This window comes from Amblyraja radiata, chromosome 12 (assembly GCF_010909765.2).
Source record: "Amblyraja radiata isolate CabotCenter1 chromosome 12, sAmbRad1.1.pri, whole genome shotgun sequence".
In the NCBI taxonomy this organism is placed as follows: Eukaryota; Metazoa; Chordata; class Chondrichthyes; order Rajiformes; family Rajidae; genus Amblyraja; species Amblyraja radiata.
In genome coordinates this window covers 32,577,088-32,595,314 of record NC_045967.1, presented here as the reverse complement: position 1 = coordinate 32,595,314, position 18,227 = coordinate 32,577,088, and the positions used below count along the sequence as shown (strand labels likewise).

The window sequence follows — 18,227 nt, the reverse complement described above, 5'->3', positions numbered from 1 at the left end:
TCCAATCAAGACCTCAACGGTGGAACAGGCGGAGGATGATGACTGACCTTAGTGGAGCGTCACAATGGCTGGGAAGGCGGATGAAGGCTGCAGCAGAAAAGGGTCTCCTGTCGCCTTGGACTCCATGCCACTGGTTCCCGACCCAGATTTGTCAAGGACCATGTGGTGGCTGTCTGTGCACCAGTCTCCCCATGTTAAACAAAGCCACGCACTGGCATCCTCCAACCCTGGAGAGACCCATGGTGACATCTTTAGTGGTGACATCCTTCTATTCCAGTTTTGAGGAATGTGCAGAGACCAATGCGGGATCTGATTTTGGTATGGGGCGGTAGAGTTGCTGCCTTGCAGCACCAGAGACGCAGGTTTGATCCTGAGTAAGAGTGCTGTATGTATGGAGTTAGTATGATCACCTTGTGATTGCATGGGTTTTCTTGGGGACCATGTTATGGGAAAGATATTGTCAAACTAGAAAGGGTTCAGAAAAGATTTACGAGGATTTTGCCAGGACTAGAGGGTGTGAACTATAGGGAGAAGTTGAGTAGGCTTGGTCGCTATTCCTTGGAGCGCAGGAGGATGAGGAGTGATCTTATTGAGGTGTATAAAATCATGAGAGGAATAGATCAGGTAGATGCACAGTATCTCTTGTCTAGAGTAAGGGAATCGAGGACCAGAAGACATGGGCTCAAGGTGAAGGGGAAAAGATTTAATAGGAATCTGAGGTAACTTTTTCACACAAAGGTGGGTGTTTTGAACAAGCTGCCAGAGGAGATAGTTGTGGCTGGGACTATCCCAATGTTTAAGAAACAGTTAGACAGGTACATGGATAGGACAGGTTTGGAGGGATATGGACCAAGCGCAGGCAGGTGGGACTAGTGTAACTGGGACATGTTGGCCGTTGTGGGCAAGTTGGACAGTGGGGCCTATTTCCACACTATCACTCTGACTCTATGACTGACTCTAATTACAAGTGAACCATTTATACAGGGACATTAGTAGCACATTATAAAGTCATAGTGATACAGTGATTACACCAACAATTAATCTTAATTGATCTTAGCTGCTGCATTATTTTGCCCTATCGGAGAAATTCCATTGTTCCAGTCACTCTCCATGTTGTCTGTTTTGTTAACTAACTTTTATTTCTCAGTTATGATTAAATGCCTGGACCTGAAGCCTTGAATATCTTTCTTTTCACAAATGCCACCTGACTGTTGACCCTTTCCAGCATTTCCTGTTTTTATTTTGTGGTCTTGATCTTCAAACACCTAGTTTCCTCAGGGTGTTCTCAAGGATGGCAGTAATAGGGTTAAAGAGGATTAAATATTTACATAATCAATACAAGAAAGCTCTGTGAGCATCCAAATATTTATCATGTTTTAGACCAAACTGGGGTGATGCATTTGAAGTTTATTCAGTTAAGTGCTGAACGTGATTATCCTTCAGTCTTTCCCATTTTATGAAGTGCTAATGTTGATTTTTTTGCTGTAAATTTGCTTTTATTTAGAGCTGCGCTTCCATTCGCAATAACATCTGAATGTCATCCAACTCAGCATTCAGATGGTTTGGATCCTCATTAATTTTGGAAATGCTGGAAAACCTTCAATATACAGCAAATATATCCAGGCCCTCTGGATTCCAGCCTCTTCATAAATTATTTTTTCATGCTTTAATGCGGAGACACAGAATTTGAAAATAAGCTCTGATAAAGAGGACTACAATAATGAAACAATCACATTTGTCCCCATTTCCCCCCATCTAATTTTCATCTGAACAATTGTCACTGGGTCATTTCAGACGACATTTAAGAGTTGGGCATAATGCCATGTCAGAGGCAGGCCAGGCAAGAATGGTGGGTGGCCTTCCCTGAAGGACATGAATTAACAGTGGGCTTTTAACACAGTGTCATAGTTTCATATTCACCATTTTTATTTGAAATTTGCTCCTGTACCTCCAGATCAGTGCTCCAGGTCTTTGGATGAAAGTGTAGCAGTAATGTGTAAATTATTACATTAGTTTTGGAGGTTGGGTGAGGTAATTACATGATTGAAATGTCTGATGGGAAAGTGAAGAGGATATTAAATGAATCAATCTTAGTTTAAAGCATTACATTTTCTAGTTATTTGCCAAATATTAGCCATGGGTATCATTTTTGCTTCCTAGAAGGTAGTGTGCAACAAGGTAAGTTAAGAATATCTTGGTTAGATTTTATGACTGAATATTGTGGCTATGGCTGATGGGCCCTGGCTTGTATTGCAACTTCCGTTGTTAGACTCATTTATGATTTTCAAAAGAACCAGAGATGTCATGTACACATTTTGTTATAGAGCCGAAGTAAACTTCCTAGAATGGTAATGGAAGCAAACTAAGCAGTATTAGTTAGGACAGGGCTGGTTGAAAATGGAAATCATATTTATTGTATAGTTCTATCAAATAACTAACACAGATGAAATCTGTCAGATTGACTTCTGTGCCAAATCTTACTGTGATTCCATGACCTAGATGTTTTTTGATTCTATTTGTGCCAGAAATATTTGAAACAACCAGTTTTCCTTAATAGATCATCAAGGCCAATTCATGTGCAGCTCAACTTATTTGTTATCTTAAGATATGGTTAGCTTGATAGCTTTATGAGTGCTCATTAAAGCTTTTAGTTTAAGTACTAATTGTTATACCCTTTTCTTTAAAGACTGATGAAAGCTATAAATCATGGATCAAAGAGGGGGAGGACTTGAGCTGCATTCACAGGAATCAAAAGTTTCTCATGCAATGATTATGCAGGACTTCGGTAAGTAGCTTTCCTTTGTTAGAAATGGTATAAAAGAACAAGTTGTTACCTTTTAAATGCAATGATTTTAGTACGTAAAAATAAGATCACAAGTCAAGTAGAGATTAAATTAAGTTTTAAAGCAACAGAATTTAATAGACAATAGGTGGCCATTTGGCCCTTCGAGCCAGCACCGCCATTCAATGTGATCAAGGCTGATCATCCCCAATCAGGACCCCGTTCCTGCCTTCTCCCCATATCCTCTGACTCCACAATTTTTAAGAGCCCTATTTAGGTCTCGAAAGTATCTAGAGAACCGGCCTCCACTGCCCTCTGAGGCAGAGAATTCCACAGACTCACAACTTTCTGTGAGAGAAAGTGTTTCCTCGTCTCCATTAAAGGCTTACACCTTATTCTTAAATTGTGACCCGTGGTTCTAGACTTCACCAACATCGGGAACATGTTTCCTGCCTCTAGCGTGTCCAACCCCTTAACAATCTTATATGTTTCAATAAGATTCCCTCTCATCCTTCTAAACTCCAGAGTGTACAAACTCCAGATCCCGTTGTACTTCCCCTTTTCCCAACTTGACGCCATTTAGATAGTAATCTGCCTTCCTGTTTTTTATACCAAAGTGGATAACCTCACATTTATCCACATTAAACTTCATCTGCCATGCATCTGCCCACTCCCCCAACCTGTCCAAGTCACCCTGCATTCTCATAGCATCCTCCTCACAGTTCACACTGCCACCCAGATTTGTGTCATCTGCAAATTTGCTAATGTTACTTTGAATCCCTTCATCCAAATCATTGATGTATATTGTAAATAGCTGCGGTTTCAGCACCGAGCCTTGCGGTACCCCACTAGTCACTGCCTGCCATTCTGAAAGAGACCCGTTAATCCCTATTCTTTGTTACCTGTCTGCCAACCAATTTTCTATCCATGTCAGCACTTTACCCTCAAGACCATGTGCCCTAATTTTGCCCCCTAATCTATGTGGGACCTTATCAAATGCTTTCTGAAAGCCCAGGTACACTACATCCACTGGCTCTCCCATGTCCATTTTCCTAGTTACATCCTCAAAAAATTCCAGAAGATTAGTCGAGCATGATTTCCCCTTCGTAAATCCATGCTGACTCGGACCGATCCTGTTACTGCTATCCAAATGTGCGGCTATTTCATCTTTTATAATTGACTCCAGCATCTTCCCCACCACCGATGTCAGACTAACTGGCATATAATCCCTGTTTTCTCCCTCCCGCCTTTCTTAAAAAGTGGGATAACCTTAGCTATCCTCCAATCCACAGGAACTGATCCTGTGTCTATAGAACATTGGCAAATTATCACCAATGCATCCACGATTTCTAGAGCCACTTCCTTAAGTACCTTGGGATGCAGACCATCAGGCCCTGGGGATTTATCAGCCTTCGGTCCCATCCGTCTACTCAACACCATTTCCTGCCTAATGTGGATTTCCTTCAGTTCCTCCGTCACCCCAGATCCTCTGGCCACCACTATATCAGGAAGATTGTTTGTGTCCTCCTTAGTGAAAACGGATCCAAAATACCTGTTCAACTCATCTGCCATTTCCTTGTTCCGCATAATAAATTCACCTTTTTCGGTCTTCAAGGATCCAACTTTGGTCTTAACTAAGCTTTTCCTCTTCACATAAAGAAGCTTTTACTATCCTGCTTTATATTCTTGGCTAGCTCACCTTCGTACCTCATCTTTTCTCCTCGTATTGTCTTCTTTCTATTGCTCTTCAAACATTTACCCAATCCTCTTGCTTCCCGCTCATCTTTGCTACGTTGTACTTCTCTTTTATTTTTATACTGTCCCTGACGTCCCTTCGCAACCACGGTCGCCCCTTACTCCCCTTGGAATCTTTCTTCCTCCTAGGAATTAACTGATCCTGCACCTTCTGTATTATTGCTAGAAATACCTGCCATTGTTGTTCCACTGTCATCCCTGCTAGGGTATCTTTCATAGAAACATAGAAACATAGAAATTAGGTGCAGGAGTAGGCCATTCGGCCCTTCGAGCCTGCACCGCCATTCAATATGATCATGGCTGATCATCCAACTCAGTATCCCGTACCTGCCTTCTCTCCATACCCTCTGATCCCCTTAGCCACAAGGGCCACATCTAACTCCCTCTTAAATATAGCCAATGAACTGGCCTCGACTACCCTCTGTGGCAGGGAGTTCCAGAGATTCACCAGTCTCTGTGTGAAAAAAGTTCTTCTCATCTCGGTTTTAAAGGATTTCCCCCTTATCCTTAAGCTGTGACCCCTTGTCCTGGACTTCCCCAACATCGGGAGCAATCTTCCTGCATCTAGCCTGTCCAACCCCTTAAGAATTTTGTAAGTTTCTATAAGATCCCCTCTCAATCTCCTAAATTCTAGAGAGTATAAACCAAGTCAACTTTGGCCAGCTCCTCCCTCATGGCCCCATAGTCCACTTTATTCAACTGTAACACTGACACCTCCAATCTACCCTTCTCCCTCTCCAATTGTGGATTATGGTCACTACCTCCTAATGGCTCACTAACCTCACGTTCCTTTATCAAATCTGGTTCATTACATAACACTAAATCCAGAATTGCCGTCTCCCTGGTAGGCTCCAATACAAGCTGCTCTAAGAATCCATCACAAAGGCACTCTACAAAGTCCCTTTCTTGGGGTTCAGTGCCAACCTGATTTTCCCAGTCTACCTGAAAGTTGAAATCTCCCATAACAACCACAGCATTACCTTTGCTACATGCCAAATTTAACTCTCGATTCAACTTGCAGCCTATGTCCAGGCTACTGTTTGGGGGCCTGTAGATAAGTCCCATTAGGGTCTTTTAACCTTACTATTCCTTAGTTCTATCCATACTGACTCCACATCTCCTGTTTCAATGTCACCCCTTGCAAGGGACTGAATTTCATTCCTCACCAACAGAGCTACCCCACCCCCTCTGCCCACCTGTCTGTCTTTTCGATAGGAGGTGTACCCTTGGATATTCAGTTCCCAGCCCTGGCCCTCTTGCAGCCATGTCTCTGTAATTCCCACAACATCATACTTGCCAATTTCTAACTGAGCCTCAAGCTCGTTCACTTTATTTCTTATACTTCGCGCATTTATATACAATACTTTGACCTCGTATTCACGTCCCCCCTCGCACCGCTCGCAATTGGCCCTGACCGTACGCTTTATCCATTCTCGAACTTTCCTTCCCATTAATTTGGACTGTACCACCAACATGATCCAAGTTTTCTGATATCATGGAAGACATTAGCAAGGAAATATGCAGGTTTAATGCAAAGGAAATTAATATAAACTGGTTCTTGTGTGCCAGGATGAGGTAAAATGGTATGTTTTACTTGCCGGGGTGAGAGAAATAATGTAAAGTTGTGTGGGAATGTATGTTCAGTGAAAAAAAAAATCTGCTTTATTTAATTAACTAGCTCTTTGGTTTCCCGTGTGCTGTTGTCTGTTTGGAACATTTGAGATCTAATAATTGATCAAATCTATAGATAATTCTATTATGCAATTTTATTACGATTACATTGTAATGTAGATAAATCACATCTCTTACATTTACATCTAAAACAAATGTAATTTGTAAAATGTTCACAGAAATTGTCCATAACTAATCTGTCGTTTGTGTTGCAGTGTCTGGAATGGCTGGCGCAGCCCACATTGATGGAGATCACATTGTTGTATCTGTGCCTGATGCAGTGCTTGTCTCAGATGTCACTGGGGAAGAGGTTACATTAGAACATGGTCTTACAACTAACATCGATGAAGTTGTTCAGGGCCCGGATATTATAGCTGAAAGTGATGATGTGACGGATGGTGTGATGGTCTCGGACTCTGTCCTAGAAGCAAATGTTACCATTGAAGAAGACTTGAATACCAATTCAGTTCCTGACCATGTTCTGGCTTCAGATCTTATAACAGAGACTGTTGATGTTCCAGATCAAGTACTAGTGTCAGATCTTGTATCAGTGCAGGATGAGGAACAGTTCGAACATGTAGTCCAGGATTCTGTTACAGATGTTCTCTCTCCTGCGATGCTCACAGAAGAAGTTATGGAAGTAGAGTCTGTGTCGGAGTCTGTGATTCAAAACCATGATTTAGTAGTTCAAAATGAAGAGACTGTTTCTGGCCCAACCATGACTATTGAAGCCCAAGTAGATGGAAAAGAAACATCTGAGGATTTCTTAATGATATCCTGTAAGTGGAAATTAACATGCGTCTTGTGTATTTATCATTGTTGTGAATTGAAATATTCAATTTACTCTTAGCTTTATACTGAGCAAGTATCTGTTCATTATCAGTGTATAAGCAATTTACAACACTTAGACTGGCAAGAATCTTCTTGAGGAATTAAATTGTGAGCGAATGCAGAATACCATTTAATACAAAATTAAAATCGTATAATTGTATCAATTTTTGTCCTTTACAACTGTTTTAGGAATGTCAATTATTCATAATTCAGGTTTTGAAGTCTTGCCCTTTTGCCAACACTATTGTAGAAAAATATAATAATAATAATAATAATAATAATAATAATAATAAATTTTATTTATGTGGAAAATGTGGGAAAGATTATTACTCATATGTCAAATTTCTCCAAACTTCTTTGGTTTTCTATTGTATTTGTTGGCACTATCAATCACTAATCTTTTGTGGCTGTTCATTCCATATATTCACCACCTTCTCCTTATAGTTATTCAATCTAAATTATCTTTTGTCAGTCCACTTCGATGTTCAAAATTTATATGCCCTTGAATCTGTACCTCACAAAAAATATACATATCATCTCATGCCTGCCACTACATGGAAGATCTAGTAGACAATATTTGCAAATAGTAACGTTATGTTGGTGTGAAGCTGCAGACCTATGGTCTAGTATGTAAAAGCGCAATGTATTACATAATCGAATTTCTAGCCCGTGAATTTTCATTTTGTCAGTTGCCTTTAGAATGTTGAATCGTTCTTGAGGCAAATGATTTGCATTGTACACATTCTCACCTACTGCATCCTATTCTCATTTCTAACTCTTCTCCTTCCCCCTCCCTTCTTCACCATTCCACTCTGATTTAATTGTTTAATTTGTTGAACAGAAATGTACTCTGTACGTTTGTTGCGTGTTGACTCTGAACCCAACTTGGAATCACGGCCTTGCAATTATGCTGTATTTTTTGACAATAGAGCCCAAAATTCTTATCAAGTCGATTTTTCACCTTTTCCTCTCCTCCATTGTGTTGATAGATTCATTGGTTTATCCCTCAGTACATTCAAATATTTATCTTATCTGGTGTCTTGTGAATAATATAATTTAACTTAACATTGTTATTGTTCTTAATTTTTTTTCCAACATGAGGACTTGGTATTTTTTCACATTAAATTACATCTGCCATTCATAGTTTAGCTTCCTAATCTGTCCAAAACATTATCTATTTGTAGCTTGTTTAAAAAGTCTGGAATAGTTTTGTTTATGTCTCCACTAAGAAAGCACTAAGGAAGAATGTAAATAATAATCACCTCAGCACTTATCTTTAGGTCTTGCTAGTTGCCTGCCACCAATATGACATTGCTTATTTTACAGTTAGTTCCAGTCAATTGTTAATATCTATGATTTCCAATTATTTGCCATGTACCTTTATTGCCAATCAGTATCCTATTCTTAAAATTTGATATTCCCTTTTAAGAACATGTAAGGAATGTTTTGAAGATTGAGCATAAGTCATAGTAAACTGTATTGTGCTTTATGATGAATATTGCATATCGAAAATAAGGTTTGTTATTGTTTTTGGCTTACTATCCCATCTCTTATATTTCCGTGCATTTGTGGGTATTTCTTTCGCATACTCCATCTTTTTCTTCTTCTCTTGACAAGTTTTACAACTAGTTTCAAAATCTAAATGTGCATGTTCATGTCATTGAGCCTAAGTTGCTTCTGTGATGTATTACAAAACTTCAGGCCTTATCTGCTATTTGTATTTCATGTACACATATAATGATTCATGCTGAATTTCATAAAGTCTTTGTATCTAATAATCCTGTTACTTTTTTAAAATGTAATCTAATCAATTTAATTTAACATTTATAATAACACATGTATTGATAAGACATCAAATTTAGGGTATATGCAGAGAGGGAAGGCAAAAAATAAATTCTGATAGTGGCGCAGTACAGTGCTCTTTTGAAGTTGAGTACCAGACATATTGTTCTAGTAGAACAGAATCTCCACTTACAGATGGGGGCAATGTGCAAAATCAGATACTGATTGAAATAACAATTGTTCCATTGAATGAAGATATTGCCTGGTATTACAAATGTCACTAACCGGTGAATAAGAGAAGTTAATTTTATTTTGATGTCAATGATATAAGCTTGGTATAGGAGAAAACGTGGAATTGCATTTTAGTTTGTCTGATGTATTTGACATGAGCTCGTTGAGCATTTATATTTCGTAAGTAGCCCAAGATATGGTCACACTATTTTGGTCATTAATGGTTCAAATGATCAACGTCAGTTTAAAAACGTCAAAACGTCAGTTTAAAAATAATTGACTTGCTTAGATAAGTTTTACAGGTAGATTAAAAATTAATATTTAGTGTAATGAGTTAAATTTCATTTGAAAAAGCGCTACTGCTATTCAAAAAAAATCCATGAATACAAACTTGCACAGTCCTTTTTAGGAGAACGTCCCTTCCACTAACAAAAAAGCTCTTCTATGGGATTTTACTGCATGTTTTTTTCATTTGTTGTAATCTATAACTTTTTATGGAATTAGTAGTTTCTCTGTTTGATTTATGTTCTTGAGGGAATGGAATTAGACTTAACAGAGCTTAAAACACATTTTTTTTAAATTTGTTTTAGGAAATATTAGTTAGGAATTTGTACTTAACATACGGTAGATATTTATCTTTTTAAAGACATTTTGTAATGTGAAATAAAAATGCAACATAACATGACTAATGAGATTTAAGGGAGAAAGACATTTTTTTTAGATTAATACAAAGGCAACTGAGTTATTTAAAGATGGAGAAAATTTGAAAGCAAAAAAATAAATTAAAAGGGCCACAAGGGAAACCTTAACAAATATAAAGTTTTAACCTGTTGTGAATAGTATATGAAACTTGAAGCATAAATGTTGATGTCAAAGGATAAATTGAGTACATTTTATTTACAATTATGTTGCAGATTCGATGACATGATCTCAACAGTTTTTCACCAAAAAGACATGCAAAAGTTAGTGAAAAACTTGCATTCTACAAATACTTTAGTCGATTTTTGTACATTTTGGAATCCATAAGAAATTGCGACAAAGCTATTGATGCTTTTAGATTATAGGTTTTCTGATTATTGGAAAATTAATTGACACGAATAAGAAATATAGTTCTAATCAAAAAATAGTAATGGAATTAATTTGTATAGTTTTTCCTTAGGAAAAAACCACGTCATTTTATAAATACGTACTTGAAGGGCAATTATTTGAGGAAGCAGTTGCTTTTTCGTACTCTTTGGCAATAGCATACACATGCATTGAGTTTGTAACTAAACTAATAGATAAGGTCATCTAGTAGAAAGTAGACAAAAATGCTAGAGAAACTCAGCAGGTGAGGCAGCATCTATGGAGCGAAGGAATAGGTGACGTTTCGGGTCGGGTCTCGACCCGAAATGTCACCTATTCCTTCGCTCCATAGATGCTGCCTCAAAAGCCGAGTTTCTCCAGCATTTTTGTCTACCTTCGATTTTTCCAGCATCTGCAGTTCTTTCTTAAATAGGTAATCTAGTAGATGTCATTATAAGAAAAACCCTTTGAAAATTCAAGTTCTCCTTTAAGGTTAAGAATGAAGCCTTAGGTGTACAGCACACTTTTTGATTGGTTGTCTAGTTTTAAAGACTATCCAAAAAAAAACAATAGATTATATTACAGTAAGCGGTGAACGAGTGACACTTGCAACGTGTAACCTTCATAGTTAAAAAGAGGCAGCAACCTATTTCATGGATCTGGTTCTTGTGCACAGAAAAAGCAGAATCTGATTTTGTTTGTTATGTTAAAGTTTTAATCCAATACCAATTTAAATGTCAGATAAATGGAAACAAAGCTGCTACTAAGAGAAAAGAAATGTGGAGAAAGTTATATTTTAGATGTTTTTTTTACATCACCAGAGAAAATTCGTCTGACTCCACAGTTGTACCAGTAAATTTTCAATGCTAGGGAAAACTATCAGTGAAGAGAGACACAAAATGTTGGAATATCTCAGTTGGAATAGCCAAATTAGGCAGCATCTCTGGAGAAAAGGAATAGGTGACGTTCTTCAGACTGTTTCGGACTATTAATGATCTCTGTTACATGTGAATGGACATGGCCTAACACTTTTCTGGCTTGTTTAGTAAGTATTTACTATGTAAATGGGCATTTGTATGCTTTTTCTCTTATAAAATGCACCTATGTAACAGAGTAACAAACTCACTCTGACAGCCACTGCAGTTACTGGATGTTATTGTAGACACAAAATGCTGGAGTGACTCAGCGGGACAGGCAGCATCTCTGGAGAGAAGGAATGGGTGATACTTCTTGAGACTGATATCAGGGGAGTGGGTGGTAGAGCGATAAAATGTAGTAGGAGACAGGAAGACTGGTAGGAGAACTGGGAAGGGGGAGGAGATGGAGAGAGAGGGAAAGCAAAGGCTACTTGAAGTTACAGTTTAAGGGCCACTGGATGTTATTGTCTGGTTTACTCCATAATTACAGTGTTGGTTATTCGTAACACAACACTAAGACAATGAAAGTAACTAGAAGTTAGTAGTAGTACATTTTCTTGGGGCATGGATTAATGTAATGAAAGCAAATGCAAAGAAGGTTTGACATTTGGATGTGGTAGATTAACTTTAATATGGATAATGCAACGTATTGGGACAGATGACAAAAAAACTATGGAAAATATGTATTTTTGCATGCAGAGACTAAAATGGAATGGAGTTTGAATTACTGCTAATTTCATTTGAAATAAATTGGTCAAGAAGGCGATGAGATACATTGGGTCCCATTTAGCATCTGGAGGGAATTATAATATTGTCAGATTAAGAGTCTTAGAACAGGCCTTAACATTAAACCTCAACCATTCTAACTCAAAATGGATGCCAATTCATTTGAATAGTCCACACAAGCAGCCACTTATTTTGGGTCTTTGAACAAAGTTGTGAAATAAGGTTGGAATGATGAAATTGAGGACCAGATTCTAATTCGTAGTGTCACGTGGCATTTTATGTTCAGTGAGGGTGGATGTAGGATTAATATTCCATTTTGCAATTGATCAGTGATTGGTGTGAGAGGAAACTCCCATGATTTCATAATTGCACCTTTATTCTCATTGGATTTGATGCAGACAATGGCCTTTTTCTAATCAATAATGTAATCTTACATTATTAGACAGTTACAATTAGGTATTAGTAAAATTAATTACTTTTTATTACTCTATAGATATTTAATATTCTTCCTTTAGGTCTCTATACTCCATTTCCTCATCAAGAAAACATGCAGGTGACTTTCTCCCAGGCTTCTGCCAATGCTGTTCTTGATCTGGCTACTGGGAGGTGAGTGACAGCAGCCTGGGGTGACATCCTGTGATTGTTACTTTCTGAGGAAGCTACAAGTTTCCTGTAGACTTCTTGCAGTCTTATGCCAGAATTCTGCTGCTGGACCCCAATGGGTCTTCTTAAGTCTGAGTTACTTGGGTGAGAGTAGCTGATCTCCAGTCATTCCATTCAGAGCCATTGGCCATAGCTAGTGCAATTCAGTTTTTTTTAATGTCTTCCTTTGCCACAGATGTGGTACCAGAAGACTGGATGGTGGGTAATGTTGTGCCTTTATTTAAGAAGGGTTGCAAGAAAAAGTTGGAGAGCTAAAGGCCAGTGAGCCTAACATCAGGGGTAGGAAAGATTTTGGATGCGATTCTGAGATAGAGGATATCACTACATTTGGAAAGGGAAGGACCAAATAACGATAGTCGGCATGGTTTTGTGCCTGGGAAATTGTGTTTCACAAATGTAATAGTTTTTGAAGATGTGATCCAAGAGGATTTCTGAGGACAAGTTGGTTGATGTTGTCCACGTGGATTTCAGCAAGATGTCTCATAAGGTACCATGCGGTAAGGCTATTCCGGAAGGCGAGATCACATAGGATGCAAACTTGGCTTGGTGGAAGAGTGGTAGTGGAGGGTTGTTTTTCAGGTTGGAGAGCTGTGACCAGGAGTGTGGTGTAGTAATTGATGCTGTAATTTGTCCTAATACTAATGATTTGGATGAGAATAGAGACACCAGACTGCATGTGCTAGAAGGTGCTAGAAAGGGAAAAAACAAACTGCTGGAGGAACACAGTGCAGCATCTTTGGAGGGGATGGGCAGATTACATTTCTTTAGAAAGGTCCTGCACTGAAATCTTGGGTGTCCCATCCATATCACCGGCTTTACATTTTACTCCTTTTTCTTGCACAGTTTTGTCACCTTTTCAACTCTAGCCTTTGCCTTTATCTTCACCCGCTTGCCAATCAACCTCCGTCCCCTCTCCCCAATGAAAAATTACCATAGAATATGGTGGATGGTCACAGCCTATTTTTCTGAGAAGGGGAAACTAAAATTAGAGGGCATAAGTATGAGAGGGAAAGGTTAAAGGGTCCTAAGGGACTGCATGGCAGTATTTTGCTGTTGGTTGGTATATTGAACAAGCTGCCAGAGGAAGTGGTGGAGGTGGGTACAATTTCAATGCTTAATAGATGATTTGATGGAATCATAGATGTGAAAAGCTGAGAGTGATATGGGTCACTTGCAGCCAAATGAGACTCGCTCAGGAAGGGGCACCTTTGTCGCCATGGATGAGTGGCCAAAAGGCCTATTTCTATACTGTACAACTCAGATTCTCCAAACGGAATCACAATAATTCATTGCCATTGGTTCAAACAATTGTAGTTTAAAAAATTAGTGTCATTAATATTCCATACCTTTTATCCACCATTTTTTGTTTATACAGTTAATGATTTGTTGAGCCCAATATTGGTAGAGGATTGAACAGTCTGATGCTGAAATTAACTAAAGTACTTCAGGCTGTATTAAATATTCAGTTTCTTCCCTAGTAAGGGTCAGAAAATCAACTTGTTTTTCATTTATGACATTCAGTCATCATTGCTTGTAGGTTCTGGAGCATTAATTTCATATGGTTTTGCATTTCCACACTTGTAGCCCAAAACACCAAGGGATCAAAGAATATTAAATGCTTCAAAGTATTGTTAGCTAACCGTACTATTGTTCAATCAAAACAAGGTTGAATTTGGGAGAATTAAATAAGGTCAAGCAAATATTATTTAGTTGCAATCATTTGTAGTTGTTGGGAGCTGTGGAAAGACAGGAATATGTATGAGAGGCTCTTATCTATCAAATATTTACATGGCCAATCAATTTATTGAGTCAAATAGGTGCTAGACCAAATAAAATGTATTACGCTTGAGGCTTATATTCTTCTATCACTGTTTTGTGCAGTGGATGACGGAGAGAAGATGGATCGTATGGAAAATGCACCAATAAAAATAAGCACTGATATTGAACAAGATGATTCTTCTAAAGAAGACGGATTTGGGGCTGAGGTCATAAAAGTGTATATTTTTAAAGCGGAACCCGAAGATGATGTGGAAATAGGTAAAAATTATAGCAAAGTTAATAATATTTTTTGAAAAAAACATTTTGGTTTATTCCCTTTATCAATCCTGAAAACCAGATGGTGAGTATACAATGTGAAAATCTAAACGTGTTTTGCAATAATTATATATCCCATAACATTGTCTTGGTTAAGAAGAAATGTAAGCCATAACTAGACATGTTTTAATTTCACATTGCTATTAGCAGAATAGTAAACTGATATATGGACCTAATTTTCTTTACCTGAATGGAACTTTGACATTCAAAAATAATGATTCTTACACAATTTTTAATTGTTAGTTCTATTCAATTAGGTAATATGGAAACACATTTCATTTTTATCATTATGAACTTTAATTTCCATGATTGATATCCATCATTTATCGACAATTGCTTTGGTTGGAAAGCCACTGATACTGACTAAATGAGTTTTAATTTAACTTACTATCTGTTTAAGGCAGGAAGGCACAGAATGGGAAATGATAATATAATTCTACTTTTTATATACTTTTGAACTAGGTTTACACAATTTTTAGTTTAAGAAGGAACTGCAGATGCTGGAAAATCGAAGGAAGAAGGGTTTCGGCCCGAAACGTTGCCTATTTCCTTCGCTCCATAGATGCTGCTGCACCCGCTGAGTTTCTCCAGCACTTTTGTCTACCTTACACAATTTTTTGTTGGTTATATTGTGATAGAGCAACTAAATTTGTCAAAGACTAACTAGTTACTTTGAATTCAAATTCATGACTTTAGCTTTCTAGTTTTCTCCTTATTGAGCAAAAATCTAGAACTTTATTAGAAGTAAGTTTCGAGCCAGAATCATCTGTGTGTTTGGACTCGTGCCTAAATACTTTTTTAACGTTGTCATTGTTTTCTCATCAACTACCCTTAGATTGCCTACCAAAGTTTATTCCTTAGATCTGGCAGCAGTCTCCTGTGCAATCTCAACTGTAGACTCTTATCCTCTGACATATCTGGAGACCACCTGTACTCCAGAGTCTCCCGTGTGCAACATTTCCTTCCAGGCTCTCTTCTAAATTAAACTGTATTAAGATAACTGCTTTGATTTTATTTTCATGAATGATAGTATTTTCATACACATGGTTAGCTTGCTCTTTTAATGCTGCTTGGACAGCTTGCAGTTCTTAGTTATCTGAAAGGAGAAAAGCGCAATGATGAGTAATAACAAGGGCAGTGAAGAAAAGTTATAGGTGTCAACTATCTGCAGTTTGTTAAGGGATTATGGGATGAGGGAAAGGGTACAACAAAGAAGGATTAGAATGAGATACCATTTTACTGCATAATTTCAACCCTTGACTCACTGTGGCCTCACTGATTTTCACCTTGTCTATTTTGGTACGATACAAATGCAGATGTTCACTATTGCTTAGCTTCTGCTGCTTCCAATTAGGCACTGTTCTGTTTGAGGAAAGAGGGCAAATGTTAGTGAATGTCTTGAAATGTGTTTGCATGAATGTGTTTGTCATTCACTCTCTGGGAATGTATGCAAGCTGCATAAAGTGGGTTTGAGTGTTATAGCAGTACTGAGTATGGGGATTCAGAAAGGGTGAAGTAACACTAAATATTTGAGTCCAAATTGAGAGAGATTGGTGGTAAGCGGGTGACACGCGTGTGCTGGTGGTACATGCAGTGGGTTATAATATTTGCATACACTTTCATTGACCTTGATCACAAAAGTGTCTGAACTTCTGGCACATCATCTGTACTTTTTTGTGGCTCGAGTCCTGGTATTGAACACCACAACCTGTGCTTGCAGAGAAACTCAGTTAATATTCCCTGTTAAATGTATTTTTGTTTTGAGTGGCATTCATACTGTCCTGTTAAAATACTGTAGCTTCATTTGGCTAGCATAACATTCTTGGAAATATTTGGTACTGCATCCACTCTTTATATTGTCCTTGATCCAATGACTTGATTGCAATGGTAGAGTGTCTGTGGTAGATATGCTAGTTCAAAAGATTACAGATTGTGAAGGTATACACTTCCATTGCTGCTAATAGTCCACCTTGCCTCATCTCATGGATGTCTAGTTTTAAACTGTCAGCTTCTGTAATGAATGCCTATGGAATTTAAATCAGTGTTATTTTCAATTTTGGGCCAGTGTACTGATTATAATGACACATTTATTTTTTTCATTTATTGTTGCCCATAAGATAATTTGTTCAAAGAATTATGGTACTTGCAAAATGTGGCACATCTTTTTGACACAATGGCTGGTAGGTAGGTATATGGAACGAGCTGCTGGGGGAGGTAGTGTGTTTAAAAAAAACAACAAAAAAAAACATTTAGCCAAGTACATGGACAGGATAGGTTTAGAGGGATATGGGCCAAACACACACAGGTTGGAGTAGTGTAGATGGGGCATGTTGGTTAGTGTGGACAAGTTGGGCCGAAGGGCTTGTTTCCATGCTGTATGACTCCCAACACTTTGTCTACTAAATTTGAATCCATTCACTACAGAGCAGGTTTGTATGCTTAGAACATTGGAAACTAAAGTGTACACGTGCAACTGCAAAATATCTTCAAGTGTTTATGACCCATTGTATGGCAACTTTTTTTGTATTTTCACTGTATTTGTAATATAATTAAGGTTGATTTTAAATTTTCTTTTAATGTCTGATTTGTTTTCTTGCTTCAAGGAGAAACTGAAGTAGTTGCAGAAAATGAATATCAGAATGGTCATGCCATAACCAGTATGCTCGATCAAGGGAATGTTGGCCGAATGTCTCGGGAAAAGATGGTTTATATGGCAGTTAAAGACCCATCTCAGGAAGATGACATTAGTAAGAAATTCTATGTACAGTTTCTTTATTCAGTGTTTGTTGAAAGGAGGGCTGTGATTTATTGTATTCAATATAGTCAGGTTAGTTATTAGTGCAATTGTTTAGAGGTTTGGATTAGTTTTTCAGAATAAGTTAATTTGCTTTTTATGTAACAGTATAGAATAAGATAAACCATAAACATGAAATTCAACGCATAATCTAACAAAGCTAAAAATCCATGTTCAGTAATTCAGCTGATAGAAGAAATGGGTTTCCACCAGAAATTGTACTGGTATTTTAATATTAATGTAGCAGATATTGATATAGTCAGCATCGAGTTAAGTAGCAATATAGAAGATTGTGTTTGTGAAAGCCTTCTAAATTCACCCATTTTAAATATAATTAATTTAGGACGCCATTAGCTACATAATTGACTTGCTTCATTTTTGCTTTTGACATGTTTGTGCTAGCCAAGATATTAAGTTTCCAGAACATTGAATTTGTGAAAGAAGCCCAAACCAATCTGGTTAGTCAAAGATATAATGGACCTTTGTAGAGATATAATTATCAGCATCTATTGGAGGAAGATTTTAGCAATTACAAAATCTAATTGATTATATGTGAAATTTTCTTGCATATAAGAAAAGGGCACGTGTAACTTCAACAGTCTGAAGAAGGGTCTCGACCCGAAATGTCACCTGTCAATGTTCTCCAGGAATGATGCATGACTTGCAGAGTGACTCCAGCATTTTGTCTTTTTTTGTAAAGCAGCATTTGCAGTTCCTGGTTTCTGCACATATAACAATAATTTCCTTAAATTATGAATTTTAATTTCCTGTTAAGTAAGACCACTTGCTTGTTACCATAGTGTCAAATATTCAGATGCAAAGCTCTCCCTACACATTGTGACTATATAGAATCTATCAAAAACATTATTTAACTGTACCAACATGCCATCTATTAACAAATTAAGCTATGTTTTTT

At 37.7% G+C, this 18,227-nt stretch overlaps 1 protein-coding gene across 3 annotated transcripts in view; it reads left to right on the top strand.

Annotated features, from left to right (window-relative positions):
• LOC116979024 (zinc finger protein 711-like) overlaps positions 1-18,227 on the top strand; it is a 40,136-nt gene that overhangs the window by 14,354 nt on the left and 7,555 nt on the right. For 2 of the 3 annotated variants that reach the window (XM_033030415.1, XM_033030414.1), the window contains exons 2-5: positions 2,687-2,785; positions 6,424-6,987; positions 14,305-14,460; positions 17,121-17,264. In XM_033030415.1, the coding sequence (XP_032886306.1) occupies positions 2,707-2,785; positions 6,424-6,987; positions 14,305-14,460; positions 17,121-17,264 (943 nt within the window). In that variant the 5' untranslated portion in view covers positions 2,687-2,706. Of the gene's footprint in view, positions 1-2,686; positions 2,786-6,423; positions 6,988-9,966; positions 10,015-14,304; positions 14,461-17,120; positions 17,265-18,227 lie in introns of all 3 variants that reach the window. The other variant, XM_033030416.1, reaches the window with a different exon arrangement.